This window comes from Scyliorhinus torazame, chromosome 15, assembly GCF_047496885.1.
Source record: "Scyliorhinus torazame isolate Kashiwa2021f chromosome 15, sScyTor2.1, whole genome shotgun sequence".
Lineage (NCBI taxonomy): Eukaryota > Metazoa > Chordata > Chondrichthyes > Carcharhiniformes > Scyliorhinidae > Scyliorhinus > Scyliorhinus torazame.
In genome coordinates this window covers 184,343,966-184,360,106 of record NC_092721.1, presented here as the reverse complement: position 1 = coordinate 184,360,106, position 16,141 = coordinate 184,343,966, and the positions used below count along the sequence as shown (strand labels likewise).

The following is a 16,141-nucleotide window of genomic DNA, read 5'->3' as shown; positions in this document are numbered from 1 at the left end:
GAATTAGACAGAATAGTTCTTTCTTAGAACATAAGAACATAAGGGGCGGGATTCTCCATCCCGCCAGACCATTTTCTGACATGGCACCCCCGCCGGCAGCGGGATGCTCCGTCCAATGGGGTTTCCCATTGTGGCCACCCCCATGTGATCGGGAAATCCTCAGTGGGGAGTCTGGTGCCTGTGAAGCAAAGGATTCCGCCAATCATAGATTATCATAGAATTTACAGTGCAGAACGAGGCCATTCGGCCCATCGAGTCTGCACCAGCTCTTGGAAAAAGCACCCTACCCAAGGTCAACACCTCCACCCTATCCCCATAACCCAGCAACCCCACCCAACACGAAGGGCAATTTTGGACACTAAGGGCAATTTATCATGGCCAATCCACCTAACTTGCACATCTTTGGACTGTGGGAGGAAACCAGAGCACCCGGAGGAAACCCATGCACACACGGGGAGGATGTGCAGACTCCGCACAGACAGTGACCCAAGCCGGAATCGAATCTGGGACCCTGGAGCTGTGAAGCAATTGTGCTATCCACAATGCTACCGTGCTGCCCCATGGAGAATCCCGCCCAAGAATTAGGAGCAGGAGTTGGCAATTTAGCCTCTCGACCTTAGGCCACCGTTCAATACAATCAGGGCCAATCTCATCATGGCCTCAATTCCACCATCCTGCCCATTCTCCGTAACCCTTCAACCCATTACTAATGAAAAATCTGTCTAACTCCTCCTTAAATTTACTCACTGTCCCAGCATCCACTGCACTCTGGGGTAGCGAATTTCACTGATTCACAACCCTTTGGGAGAAGTAGTTTCTCCACATCTTTAAAAAAAATTTGCTATCACTTATCCTGATCTATGACCTCTCGTTCTAGAATGCCCCACAAGAGGAAGGATCCGTGCCAAGTCTACCTTTAATCATCTTATAAAGCTCAATTTGATCTCCTCTCATTCCTCTAAACTCTAGAGGGTATAGGCCAAAACTGCTCAATCTATCTTCATAACCCAAATCCCTCATCTCTGGATTCAACCTAGTGAACCTCCTCTGAACTGTCTCCAAAGCCACTACATCTTTCCTGAAATAAGGGGAACAAAACTGGGGGAACAGAACTGTGCACAGTATTCTAGATGCGGTCTTACCAATGGCTTGTGCAGTTGCAACAGCACTTCCTTACCTTTATACTCTGTTCCTTTAGCTATAAATGCCAACATTCTATTCACTTTTTTATTACCTGCTGTAACTGCATGCTGATTTTCTGCGGCTCATGCATGAGGACACCCAGATCCCTCTACATAGGAGCTGCCAAAGTCTCTCCCCATTTAGATAACAGGTTGCCTTTTGATTTTTCTGACCAAAATGAATGACCACACACATATCCACGTTAAACTCCATCTGCCACATTTTGGCCCACTCACCTAACACATCTATATCCATTTGTAATCTTCTTATTTCCTCATTGCAACTGACCATCCCACCTATTTTAGTGGCATCTACAAATCTGGTGATAGAACCTTCTATTCCTGTATCCAAGTTGTTTATATAGATTGTAAATAGTTGGGGCCCAAGGGCCAAACACTGTGGCACCCCATTAGTTACATTTTGCCATCCAGAAAAAGACCCATCTTTCTTGACTCTCTGTCTTCTGTCTGTCAGCCAGTCTTCTATCCAAGTTAATAAATTGCCCCTAATCCCATGTGAACTTTATGTTGTGAATGAACCTTCTGGCGGCACCTTATCAAACACCTTCCGGAAGTCCAGATATACTACATCTACAGGATCCCCATTATCCACTTGGATTGTTGCACCTTCAAAGAACTCTAGAAAATTTGTCAAACATCATTTACCCTTCATAAAATCATGCTGATTCTGATGGATTGCATTTTGACTTTCCAAATGTCCAGATATACTTCCTTAATAATCGATTCTAACAATTTCCCAACAACCGCTATTGAACTAACTGGTTTGTAATTTCCTACATTCCGCCACCCTCCCTTTTTGAATAAGGGCGTTACATTATCATTTTTCCAATCCACTGGAACCTTTCCTGTGTCCAGGGAATTTTGGAATATTATAACCAATGGATTCACTATCTCCGCTGCCATTTCCTTTAACACCCTAGGATGTAAGCGATCAGACCCTGGTGACTTGTCTGCCTTCAATCCAAATAGTTTGATGAGTACTGTTTCCCTATTGATGCTGATTGTTCTAAGGTCCACCCTTTCTATTACCTCTGAATTACTCGTTCCTATAGCGATGCTATAGTATCATCTACCATGAAAACTGAGGCAAAATATTGATTTAGCATCTCCGCAATTTATCTGCCACTATTAACTCTCCAGTGTCATCTTGCAAGGGACCAACAAAGAGCAACTCACTTCCCCTTTGTGTACTTACAAAGCTTTTGCTATCCTTTTTGATATTTTGCACTAACTTACTTTTGCAATTCACCTTAGCTCTTTTTATTACTTTTTTAGTAACCCTTTGTCTATGTATGAAAGTTTCTCAATCTTCCAGCTTGCCACTGGCCTTTGCAACATGGTATAGCTTAATTTTTGTCTATAAATTGTCCTTAACTTCCTTGTTCAGCCATGGATGTTTTATACCCCTCCTGCCATCTCTCTTCCTCTCTGGAATATATTTTAGTTGTGAGGAATTGAGTATCTCCTTAAACAACTGCTACTGCTCATCAGCTCTCCTAACTTTTAGCCTCCCTGCCCACTCTACTTGGGCCAAATCTGTCTTCATACCTCTGTATTTACCTTTGTTTAATTCCAGAACTTTAGTGTGGGACTCCACTTTCTGAAAACTGAATTTTGAATTCTATTATACTATGGTCACTATTCACTAGAGGATCCTTAACTATGACACCATCAATTAATCCCTCCTCTTTGCATAATACCAAATCCAGAGTAGCCTGTTCCCTGGTTGGTTCCCTAACATATTGTTCCAAGAAATGATCTCTAATACATTCAATGGACTCTTCCTCGAGGCTACCCTTGCCAATTTGATTAATCCAGTCTATGTACATATTAAAATCACCCATGATCACTGTCATATTTGTCTTATAAGCCCCCAGTATTTCCTGGTTTAGACTGTGCCCCACTGCAGAACTATTGTTTGGGAACCTACAGATTATCCACCAGGGACTTTTTCCCTTTGCTATTTCTTATTTCTACCCAGATTGATTCCACATCTTGATCTCCAGTGCTTATCTCATTTCTTTCCAAAATACTGAGTACCCTTGGATATTCAATCCCAGACCTAGTCTCCTTGTAACCATGTCTCAGTCAATCACTACCAAATCATACCATTTTGTCTCTATTTGCACCGTTAACTCGTTATTTTTGTTTCGAATGCTTCGTGCATTTAGATACTAAGCTTTTAAGTTTCTTCTATTGTCAAATGTCCCTACTCTTTTGTAATTCCTTGTTGTAAAAAGATATTCATCCATTCTGTCCCTCACCTTTATTTTCTGGTATGTCAAGGTTCAGGTTTGTGAAGGCCAAATTTAGAAAAATCCCCAGCCTTGGAGGGGCAAACAGTTCCACCTGAAGTTCTTCCACACTTCCATTTTGGAAATAAAATTTGCTATATGTATATGCTCTGCTCAGCAGAATGGTCACAAATTGAACTGTGAATTGTGCCATGATCTATGCAGTTGAGATCTATATTGGTCAGACTGCTTTGAAAGAGTGGAACCACTATCTGTGCCTTGCAGTGCGAATTTAAATTTTGACAAATGGTTGGCAACATTTGATGCCAGCGTCGCCCACCTGATTGGCAGGGCTGGGACACAGTATATCAGTGGATAGCAATACATCAAGTGAGGTGAGGCATACTTACTTTGGCACGGAAGCACAGTGGTTAGCACTGTTGCTTCGGAGCACCAGGGACCCAGGTTTGACGCCTGGCTTGGGTCACAGTCTGTGCGGAGCCTGCATGTTCTCCCCGTTTCTGTGTGGCTTTCCTCCGGGTGCTCCGGTTTCCTCCCACAAGTCCCAAAAGACGTGCTTGTTAGGTGAATTGGACTTCCCGAATTCTCCCTCAGAGTACCTGAACAGTGGCGACTAGGGGATTTTCACAGTAACTTCATTAATGTAAGCCTACTTGTGTCAATAATAAAGATTATTATTATTATTATTATGGGTCCAACCTATGGGGCGGGATTCCCAATAATGGGGCTATGACTCTCGCCCGCGAAAAAACACGCACAAATCACTCTGGACTTACCTGTAGAAAGTCCAGGGTGATTCTCCAATTTGCAGGGGGCTAGCAGGACCCCGGAGTACTCCTCGCAGCTCTGGCTGCTGATACGGGGCCCTGCATTTCCTGTCGGGGGTCCGGGCATGTGCACTGCGATGGCCTGCGTCGGCCGCCCTGCGCGACATGGCCAATCCACGCTGCGGACCAGCACCGAAAACAAAGGCCTCCCCCAGATCGCGCACGCCCGCAGATCGGTGGCCCCTGATCGGTAGCCTGGGCCATCCTGGAGGCCCCTCCCCCCGTGATCCCCCAGCCCCCCACCAGGGCGGCCACGGACTGAGACCGCAGCCGCCATGCTGAGTTCCCGACGGGTGGAACCATGAGAGAACCACACTGTCGGGAACTCGACCAGTTGCACTCGGTGAATCGGCGTGGGGGCCTCTTTCAATTGGTGCCATTTCTCCGGGCACCGGAGAACCTGATCTCGGGTTTGACGCCCATTCTCCGCCCCCACACCGATCGCGATTTCGGCACGGAGGCTCGGAATATCCCACCCACGGAGTTTGGGCCAGGGTATTAAACGTCTGAATATTTTGTTTCTTAACTTTTTTTGTAATTGATGAGTCTTTTTGTTCAAGGAGCTGAGAGGGCCAAGACTGGAACTGGACCACTGTGAGTGGTGGCTGAGATCTCTGCCCACATGGGGCAGGCTTGTGTCAAATATTTGCCTGTGCTGAAACATGTGCCATCTGCTCCATGAGAAATAGGCGCTCTGTCACTGACCCCACAAACTCAGCGGTGGGGACATGAAGAGGCATTATTTGAGTACATACCAGGAATATCAGCTTGGATGTCCATTACAGACTAAATGCTAATGCGGGAGTTTGCATTCCTATCTATTTTTGTGGTGTTTAAATTTCTTCAGCATTTGGTAAAATTCTCATTTCCAAAAATTATGATTGCAGTGATCCAAACAACCGTGATTCCTTGGGTTCAGAGGGAATGCCATCTGGTAAGGACGAATAAAGCAGCTTTTTTTTTTCCCCCTCTTGAGGATGTCTTGCCTTTAGAACACCATTTTTGTTTTATTTCTTCCCTGGGTCTCCTTGCATGCTTCATCTCTGGCGAACCACATTGAGAAATTAGCGAGTCACGGGCGTGGACCAATGTTGCTTTCAAATCAGATCCTTGGAGGTCTCCGAGATTAATTCAACATGATTATGTGCAATTTTAAATGTCAAGTAATAAGAGGAGTTGTCCATTTACCCGCTCTTGAGCCTGCCCCTCCATTCATTATCATCATGGTTGAATTTTCTACCTCAATTCCATTTTTTTGCCTGCTCCTCATATCCCTTCATTCCCCAAGACAGGAAATCTATCTATCTCTGCCTTAAATATCCTCAGTGGTGCAGCACCCACCAATCCCCAGGGCTGACCGTTCCAAAGATTCACAACTCTGGGTGAAGAACTTTCACCTAATCTCAGTTCTAAATGATCAACCTCTCATCCTAAGCTACCTAGTTCCCAGCCAATAGAGACAAACTTTGTATCCACCCTCTGTCAAGCCTCTTCAGAATCTTGTATGTTTCGATGAGCTCACCTCTCATTTTGCTAAAGGAAAGAGAATATAGGCCCAATTTAATCAACCTCCCATCATCGGGTAGTTCTCTCGTCCCGTGACCAATCTAGTGAGCCTTCCTTGTACTGCCTCGAAAGCATGTTGGAGGCCAAAGCTGCACACAGTAGTTAATCCAGGTGTAGCCTCATCAGAACCTGATACAGGAGAGGTGGTGGCGTAGTGGTATTGTCACTAGACTGGTAATCCAGAGAACGCAGGGTAATGCTCTGGGGTCCCAGGTTCGAATCCCACCATGGCAGATTGTGAAATTTGAATTCAATAAATATCTGGAATTAAAAGTAAAACCATTGTCGATTGTTGTAAAAACCCATCTGGCTCACTAATGCCCTTCGGAGAAAGAAATCTGCCATCCTTACCCAGTCTGGCCTACATATGACTCCAGACCCACACAGCGATGCTGTTGACTGTTGGCATCTGAATTAGCTCAACAAGCCACTCAGTTCAAGGTCAATGATGGGCAACAAATGCTGCCCCAGCCAGTGACACCCACATCCCAAGAACGAATTTAAATAAAACTGCAGCAAACTTTCCTTATTCTTGTACAATACTTCAGTCCCCTTGCAATAAGGCTATCATTTGTCTTCCTAAATGTATGATGTACCTGCTAACTTTGTGATCCTTGTATGCACACATGCAAATATCTCTGAAAATCAACATTTAGATATTTTGTGCCTTTAAAAAATATTCTGCTTTACAATTTTGATGACCTTATGTTTACCCATATTACACTCCCATCTGTCACCTTGTAGCCAGTCATTTAATCTGTCTATGGGGTGATTCTCCACTCACGTTATGTCCAGCGCAAATCCCACACTGTCGGGAGAATTGTGGGAGAGCCCCAAAACGGGATTTGTGCGGGAGAAAATTAGTTTCCAATGCTCCCGGTCCACTCCAGCTTGTGTGCAAAATCCTGCTCAGGAAGGGCAAGAACCTGGGGCGGGATTCTTCGACCGCCCCCCCCCCCCCCCCCCCCCCCCCCTCGGGCCGGGTCGGAGAATCGCCAGGGGGCGGCGTGAATCCCGCCCCCGCTGGCCGCCGAATTCCCGGTGCTGGAGAATTGGCGGGGGCGGGAATCGCACCTCGCCGGTCGGCGGCCGCTCGCCGCGACCCCCCGGCGATTCTCTAGCCCGCGATGGGCCGAAGTCCCGCCCATTCTATGCAGGTCCCGCCGGGGTAAATTGGACTAAGTCCTTTACCGACGGGATCGGGCGGCGCGGGCGGGCTCCGGGGTCCTTGGGGGGGGGGGGCGCGGGGCAATCTGGCCCCGGGGGGTGCCCCCATGGTGGCCTGGCCCGCGATCGGGGCCCACCGACCCGCGGGTGGGCCTATGCCGTGGGGGCACTCTTTTCCTACGTGCCGGCTGTATAAGCCTATGCGATGGCCGGCGCGAAGGTGAACCCCCACCTGCGCATGCGCGGGGATGATGTCAGCAGCCGCTGGTGCTCCTGCGCATGCGCGGACCCGCACTGGCCGGCGGAGTCCCTTCGGCCCCGGCTGGCGCAGCGCCAAAGGCCTTCCACGCTGGCCGGCAGGGTGCAAACCGCTCCTGCGCCCGCCTAGCCCCTGAAGGTGCAGAGGATTCTGCACCTTTGGGATGGCCCGACGCTGGAGTGGTTCATGGCACTCCGTCCCGCCAGGACCTCCCGCCCCGCCGGGTACGGGAAAATCCCGCTCCGGATCACAACTCAATTGCAATCATTTTAATTTCATTAGTGTGGTTAAAGTTAAATGCAGTGGCCTCCTGGAATTCACCCACTCCCTCCCCTCCCAGCGGCAAGTCACCCGGGCGGGAATCATTATTGGTCCCTAAAAGCAAGCACCAGGTGCAACGGACGCTGTAGGGGAGCAAGGGGCGAGTGCCCTCTCTACACACTTTCAGGGTAATTAGGGGTTGTCCTTCAGGAGCGGTGGGATCTAGGGCTGGGCTGGGTTGGGCTGGAGGAGCTCAGGTTGGGGACCTTTCCTGGGATGGGGGTCATGTGGCAAGTCTTCCCTCTATAGCCTTGAAAACCTTTGGACTCTGTTTTAGCCAGTTTCAATGTTGTGACAAGTGAAGGTAAAAGTCTTCCCTTTGAATCCTCTTTCAGTACGTCAGGTTCAAAGATGTCAGATGAAGGTACAGAAAAATATATGGCTATGTCAAAGGAGAAATTAGTTTTATTTGTTTTTATAACTCTTTGTGGTCCATTAACTCTGAAGTGCTTCCTCTTTTGAGCAGGTGTTGATTCTAACCGCAGTTTTTTCATAGAGGTTTTTTATTTGTTCTGAAGTGCTTCCTAGAAAGAGCAGATGTTGTTTCTAACTGCAGTTTTTTTCTGTTGGGGGTTCCTCTGATCCGAAGTCCTTCCTCGAAAGGCCAGATGCTCTGACTGACAGTTTGTTTTCCTACTGGTGTTTCCTCTGTTCCGAAGTCCTTCTTAGAAAGACCAGGTGCTCTGTCTGAGTGCTGCCCCCGCACCCTGCCAACCTGGCAGTGCCAACCTAGCAGTGCCAGGTTGCCACTACCAGGGTGCCGCGGGACAGTGCCAATTCGGTACTGCCAAGATAAGGCCTGAAGGGGGAGCCCACTTCAGGTGTCGCTCACTTGAAGGAGGGGGTCCCTTGCCAGAGATTGGGGGGAGGGCCTTACCAGCAAATGGGGGGGCCTTGCCACTGATTGTGGGGGGGGGGGGGGGCCTTGGCAGCGATTGAGTTATTCTGAGATCAGCGGACCCTTTAAAAATGGCGCTGTGATCTCTGAGGATAAATGCTTGCCAGCCTCTTCGGGCCCCACAGTGTGAATCGCCCCAGTTCCTAAAAAATGTCTAAATGTGGGTGGATTGCAATCTGGATCCCTCCGATCCACCAGGCTGGAATCGCACCTCGTTTCCCGCTGGAGACCACACTTCAAAATTTTGGGGAGAATTCCGCCCTATATCTCTACGCATCCCTTGTGTCTTCACAGCTTACATTTCCACCTGAAGAAATCTTACCTAGAAACGTTGGGCTGAATTTTATGGTCCTGTCACGGAGTGGGGGTGGAACTGGAAAATGCGGTGAGCCATTCAAACGTCCATTGACTTTGACAGGAGTGGAAAATCCCATCAACAGAAAATTCCACCTGTTAACCCTATTTCTTTCCACAAATGCTGCCAGGCCTGTTGGGTTTTTTCAGCATTTTCTATTTTTACCACATTTCCAACTAGCTTTGCGCCATTAGCAAACTTGGATTCTTTACTCTGTACACCCAATCTATTGATATGAATTGTAAATAGCTGAGCTCCCAGCATTGAACCTTCTGGCAATCCACTAGTTACAGCCTGAAAATACTGTTTATCCTTATTCTCTGGTTCCTGTCCGTTAACCAACCTTCCATCCATGCTAAAATACCCCCAACTCCAAGCACATTTATCTTTCTTGTCAACCTTTTCTATGGCAGCTTATCAAATGTATTTTGGAAATCCAAATATATTACATTTATTATCTTCCCTTTATCTAGCCTACTAGTTGCATCCTCAAAAAACGTTATTAGTTTATCAAACATGATTTTCCTTTTGGAAATCCATGTTGACTGTCTGATTTTCCAAGTGCATAAATATGATTTCCTTGATAACAGATTCAAGCATTTTCCCTGATAACTGGCCTCTTCCTCTCTTTGCTCTCTTCCTCCTTCCATGAAGAGTGCATTACATTTGCTAATTTATAATCCACTGGGACCATTCAATAAGGTCATGGCTGGCCTTTGTCATACATTTGCCAATTTTATTTGCCGAGTCTTTTCTTTCATTCACAAAATTTGAGCATCGATGACAAGACCTACATTATCCATACTGAATTACCTTTGTGGAAGAAGTGGTGAGCTGCCTTCTTGAACCACTGCAGTCCATCTAAAGTAGGTACACCCACAAGTAATGTTAGGAAGAGAGTTCCAAGGTTTTAATCTGGCAACAGTGAAGGAGCAGCAATATAGGGAAGGTCTTTCTGCCATGTTACTCCTGAAAGGCAGCGCAATGCGAGGAGATGCTAGGAGATCCCTCTTCCGGGATCTACACAGCTCCCCACGCCTCGCGAGATCTAACGCGATCTTGTGGGACGTCGTGATGTGAATCCCACCCATTTTGGGCAGGATCACTTTTTAGCAAATCTGCATGTTAGAGTGAGATAGCTAGTCTCACTCTAATATGCATTTGTATGATCTTTTTTATAAATATTTTTATTGAATATATTTTGAATATATATAAACACAAAATACAAAAAAAAACAACCTCCCCAATCCCTCCCCCGCAAGATTTTGACAGTGACCAGTTCCTTGAAATACATGACAAATGACTGCCATCTTGTGTAAAACCTCCCAATCAAACCCCTCAACATGGATTCAATTTTCTCAAGGTACAAAAACTCCATGAGATCCCCAAGCTGGGTGGAGACACAGACTGCCATTCCAACAGAACCCGCCTGCGAAAAATCAGCGAGGCGAAGGCTAAGACATCTGCCCCTGCATCTATCTGCCACTCTGGCAGGAGCGACACCCCGCAAATGGCTTCTGGGAGACCAGGCTCCAATTGCCTCTGTAAAATCGGCGACATGGTGCTGAAGAAGGAACCCCAAAGGTTCGTCAGCTTAGGAAATGTCCGGAATATACCTGATTCGCTGGGCCTCCATGATCCACCCAAGGCGTGGGATCTAACCCCCTCACCTTGGAGATCTCAGGTAAACGATGTTCAGTGCTGGTCTCCACAAACGGAGACCAGGTGGAATGGCACTCCTGGGGGGGGGGGTCACCCAGGTGATTGGAGGCCCCCAGGTGCTTGCCCACTGGACGGGGGGCACCTTTGCACTGTTGGTGCCAGCCTGGCACCTTGGCACTGCCAGTCTGGCACCCTGGCAGTGCCACCTGGTTGCCAGCTTGACACTGTCAAGTACGGCCTCAGCGGCATGTTCCCCGCTGAGGCCTCCAATCTATCTGAATGGCTGTTCGATAGTGTGGTGTTTCTAGGTGCTCCGAGCGCTGCGAAATACCCGGCTAATCGCACGCTACAGGACTCTTCCCATTCAGGTAGATCGCGTCCATAGTTTCAAGTCAGGATGCTGCGAAGGCGTGGAAGACAATCTGCAGGTGCTCGTGTTCCCATGTGTTTGGTGTCCTTGTTCCACTAGATGGTAGACTTCGCTGGTTTAGAATGTGCTTCCGAAGGAGGATTGGTGAGTTGCTGCAATCCAATGATGGTGAACAGACTTTGGGAAGCCAGAGTCTCGAGCCTCTGACTTTCTCTTGTAGATATTTAAGCAGTTGTTCCAGTTAAGTTTCTATTCAACAGGAATATTCTCCCTTTTGGAGAGGTCATTGCCTGGCACTTGTGGCATTGATGCTACCTACCACTGATCACACCAAGCCTGAATATTGTCTAGGTCTTGGTCCAGGCAGACATCGATTGTTTCAGTATCTGAGGAATTGGAAATGGTACTGAACACTCAACAATCATCAGCGAACATCTCCATTTCTGACCTTATGCTGGCACTAGCTGAAGATGTTTGAGCCTAGGGCACTACGATGAGGAATTCCTGCAGTGATGTGGATTATGAAGATTAATGTCTCCCACAATTCGAATGTTGCCTTTGTTATAAGCTCCAATCACCTCTTGCTCACTGTTCTGTCCAATATTTCTTTTTCCGAGGGAAAATATTTATCCTCCAATATCCACAATTGTTACGATGGAAATTAGTTCAGAAGATTGGTGTAAAAAATACATTACCCCTCTCTATGCTGCATCCAGATGTGTTGAACTATACTTCCATACACATCTCAGTATCTGTATATTAAATTGTACTGTCATTAATGTATGCTATGCTTTTAACAAGTTGCATCTTCCTTCACTTTTTTTTTTAAGAAACCCAAGCTGAGTGCCTGGTACAGATAGGGAATGAAGATGATAGCACTGGGGCAACTGTGGATGGTATCGGTGGTAAGTAAATTATTTGCACGAAAACTAAGTGTCGCTTACTGACCAAATTCTTTTGTGAGGTACCCCATTGTATTTTCAAGTTCACATCTCCCTTTTTATTTGGTCTCCCTACGTCATCCTAATTATAAGGGTGGGAAGACACTTGCTGTCCTACATTAATGTCCTCTTGTCAGGATGTGGAAGACAGTTGACGAGGTGGCTGTCTCTTTCTGAGTATTGCTCAGGGTGGTGTCTCAAAGTTATTGTGGTGGTATGTATTAAGGGTAATACGGTACACCATGAATGCCGAGGAGCCATTGGAGGACAGATGCTGGATCCCGATTGGATCCACCGCCTACTGGGCTCCACCCAGATAGGCGGGGTATAAGAACCTGGGTTAATCCCCGCAGCTGCATTCTGTGACTGAGCTGCTGGGGAACGAGTCTGAACAAGTCTTCTCAATAAAGCCTCGATTGAAGTTCTTTACGTCTCGCCTCGTGTGTGATCGATGGTGCTACAGTTATGTAAAACAGATTGATTCCACAAATGTGCTGCGTTAGTTTTATGAGCTGATGGTTCACTACTAAAATTGATTTTAGTTCTCGAGCTCTGGATTGTGGAAAATCCATTATATCAATCAATACACTATTCACAATAGTCACACAATACTCTCATCCTTGCTTAGAATATTGGGTGAGGATTAGAAATGTGATATTCTCCCAGTCAAACAACCTACTGTGTTCATGGTCTCAGCTTATACATGACAAATGACACTTATGTCTGGAGAACCATACGCTAATTAAAAGAGAGGAAGACATTAAAGCAAAGGAACTAAACAGAATAGCTGACTCAACTGTTGGTTTGACATGACTGAGGAATCCATGTATGAAGAATTGAAAATAAAACAAGTTGCACTTGGTTATCAGTTTGCCATAGCATCAGAACTTCCTTGACTTATTGACGTGTAGGGCACTTAACATCACACCCCTTTACGTGCTTACCATTTTTAGTCATCCCATAGTGGAATTATTACAAGTACTACATCTGGATCTTCATCTTTCCTTTCAATGTTTTATTTTCAATTCTTCATACATGGCTTCCTCAGTCACGTTGAGACATCAATTCTGTTCAGTTACTCCACTCAGTCATCATGTCACAATTTCCCAATGATCTCCATCTCTTCCATTCTTTTCACCTATGCTGACTTCTCGCACAAAGGACCCTGACCCTTCAACTCTGGTTTGAAAACTTTGCAACAATTAACAATGGTTACATTAAGTAAGAGCTTACGGAGTTGACACTATGACGCAAGTCTGTTTTTTTTAAGAACTGCCGTCAATACACAATTATGTTGCATGTTGCTTCTTGTTTCTCCAAAAGAAATGCAAGAACCCAAGGATGAAGATGAGGATACAGCCGAATCAGAGGTCAGACACTTTTGACAGAATATGTGGTAAAATGCATGACTAAAAATCACCAGGTAAACCTGAGCACCTTTACAATGAGTAACTCCCTCATCATCGTTTAACTTGGTCACCCCCAAGGCAGGCTAATATAGCTTATATCAAAATGCTCAAAATCAAGTCTGTAGGATTTGTTGTGAGGCTGGTCTGCCAGTAATTTCATTCACTATGAATGTAAGTAAATCTCTTGTATGAAGATATGAGGTGTTGCAGCATTCGCCTTCACACAATTGGAAGTGTATGGACTCCATGGTAGAAAATAATAAATGTACCATTATTTCAGGCAGAAGGGAGAGGGAAACCAGGGGCGCGATTCAGTGTGCTGAGGTTAGTCTGCTGAATGACACATTTAGTGGGATGTTTCTTGGTGGCTGCAGCGGCGGGAAACATCCAGCTAAGCAATGGCACTTTGCCGCTATTTGTGGCCTCGGGGAGCTTCTCCCCACCGAGGCCACTCTTCGAGGGATTTCCTGAAAAGGTTTCCCGCAGGTCAGGGTGCCATTTTGTCCAGCAGCCTCGATCTCCCCCTAACCCAGTTTCAGGCCCCCATACCCGCTTTTTTGACCCCATGCCCCCAACTTTGGGCAGACCCCCTCACCCTCCCGGGCCTGACACCTGGCAATGCCAACCTGGCACCTGGAAGTGCCACCTGGGTACCCTGCCAGTTCCACCCTGGCAGAGTGGCACTGACATGGTGCTCTGGTGGCACTGTCAGGATGCCAGTGCCAGGGTGCACATGTGTCAGGGAACGCCAGGGTGCCACCATGTCCTATCCCCGACCATCTGGGGTTCTCCAATGGCCTGTGAGCTACCTCGATGTGCTGTTATGTGTGGTCCACGTTTATGTCGACCAGTACTAAACGGTGCCCTCGCGAGGTCTCCCAGACATGGCCAATGAGTCTTGGACGCCCGGTGAATCCAGCATCCGGGTATTTGAATGAACCATTAGGTTAATTTAAATATTCAGATCTAGATCTCGCCAGTGAGGGTGAGACACAGATCGCGCGCGGTGGGCAAAGCGAGTTGAGTGACTCGTGATCGGCCCGGTGCCTAGCCCGATTTGGGGCTCACCCGCGATTCACCCATTGCGCCCGGGTCCATGCCATGTGCAACAAAGTCGCTGAATCACGCTCCAGGAAACTACTGGCTAGTTTAACATCAGTTACAATGGGGATTTTAGTGGATTCTATCATCAAGAACAGAGTGACTGAGTGTTTGAACCAATATGATTTATCAATTTTTCCAAAGGCAGGAGAGTCTAAAACTAGAGGGCATAGGTTTAAGGTGAGAGGGGAGAGATACAATAGAGTCCAGAGGGGCAATTTTTTCACACAGAGGGTGGTGAGTTCTGGAACGAGCTGCCAGAGGCAGTAGTAGAGGCAGATACAATTTTGTCTTTCAAAAAGCATTTAGACAGTTCTATGGGAAAGATGGGTATAGAGGGATATGGGCCAAATGTGGGCAATTGGGACTAGCTTAGTGGTAAAAACTGGGCGGCATAGACAGTTGGGTCGAAGGGCCTGTTTTCATGCTGTAAACCTCTGTGACTCTAATTGTCAGTACAGATTTGTAAAGGATTGGTCATGGCAAACTTTGGCCGCGGTTTTTCAGGCCCGTTTACTGTGGGAGGAAATCGCCTAATGGGCGCTAACTTTTGATGAGGGGCCAAAAATGGGATTTGCGCCAACAAGAACTCAGAACGCGATAGTCACGGACCCTCCCCCACCCCCCCCCCCCCCCCCGATGTAATCAGGTTCATGCCCAGTGCATTTTTAACATAGTTTTTGAAAATAAATTTAGTGTACCCAATTCATTTTTTTCCAATTAAGAGGCAATTTAGCGTAGCCAATCCATCTACCCTGCACATCTTTGGGTTGTGGGGACGAAATCCACGCAAACACGGGGAAAATGTGAACATTTCACACGGACAGTGCCCCTAAGCCGGGAACGAACCTGGGACCTCGGCGCTGTGAGGCAGCAATGCTAAGCACTGCACCACCGTACTGCCCTACATAGTTTTCAACTATGCTTAAGCAGCTTAACTCCGTCTGATGTCCCTCCTCCATCCCCTCTGCTAGCGGGAATCATTCCTGGTTTCCTAAAATGGAATCAGTTGTGATGACCATGCCGAGGGCTGGGAGGTGAGTGTTAGCCCCCTGGTGGTGAGGGACATGGCTGGCACCCCCTAGTTGTGCCATCCTAGCAGGGCCAGCGGTGGGGCCTCATGGGGAGGGGTTCCCATTATGTGGGGATGCCGACGATGTTGGGGATGGGCGCTGAAGCCGCGATGCCAACAATGGGGGCGGGGCTTCACTTTCACTTTAAAGGATGCCCCAATCTCTGTGGAGGCGGGCTTGCTAGCTCCATGATGTCCAGCCCTGCCAGAGTGATGGTGCAAAACACACCCTCATGCTTTGTTTTGACAAAATGTCAGACGATCTGGGGAGAAAACCTGACTGTTTCTCTGGCGAGAAACACACCGGTTTTCAGTCAGAACCTGGCACGTTGCCATTTTTCAGAAAATTCTGCCCATAATCTTTGGAGGACAGAAATGTCTTTAGATGTTATCCTTCTGAACTTCCAAAAGGCATTTGGTAAGGTTCTGCGCAAGAGGTTATTGGCAAAAATGAAAGTACATGGAATTGCAGGTTACCTTGTGTTGTAAATTTGCCATTCGTTGGGATGTAGGAGACAGAATAAAGATAAAGGGAATGTTACCTGATTAGTTGGATGTGACAAGTGGTATACCTCAGTAATCTGTACTTAGGCCTCAGCTTTACACCATAAGGGGAGCTGTTAGGGAGGCACAGAAGGGTGCAGGAAGTTACAAAGGAGTACAGAGAGATTAAGTGAGTGGACAAAACTGTGGCAGGTAATCTTCAATGTGGAAAATCTATTTTGGATCTAAAAAA

General features: G+C 47.0%; 1 protein-coding gene across 1 annotated transcript in view; it reads left to right on the top strand.

Annotated features, from left to right (window-relative positions):
• Window positions 1-16,141, top strand: part of LOC140392044 (uncharacterized) — a 50,685-nt gene that overhangs the window by 28,774 nt on the left and 5,770 nt on the right. The window contains exons 6-8 of the mRNA XM_072477238.1: window positions 5,172-5,218; window positions 11,713-11,787; window positions 13,147-13,193. Of these exons, the coding sequence (XP_072333339.1) occupies window positions 5,172-5,218; window positions 11,713-11,787; window positions 13,147-13,193 (169 nt within the window). The remainder of the gene's footprint in view (window positions 1-5,171; window positions 5,219-11,712; window positions 11,788-13,146; window positions 13,194-16,141) is intronic.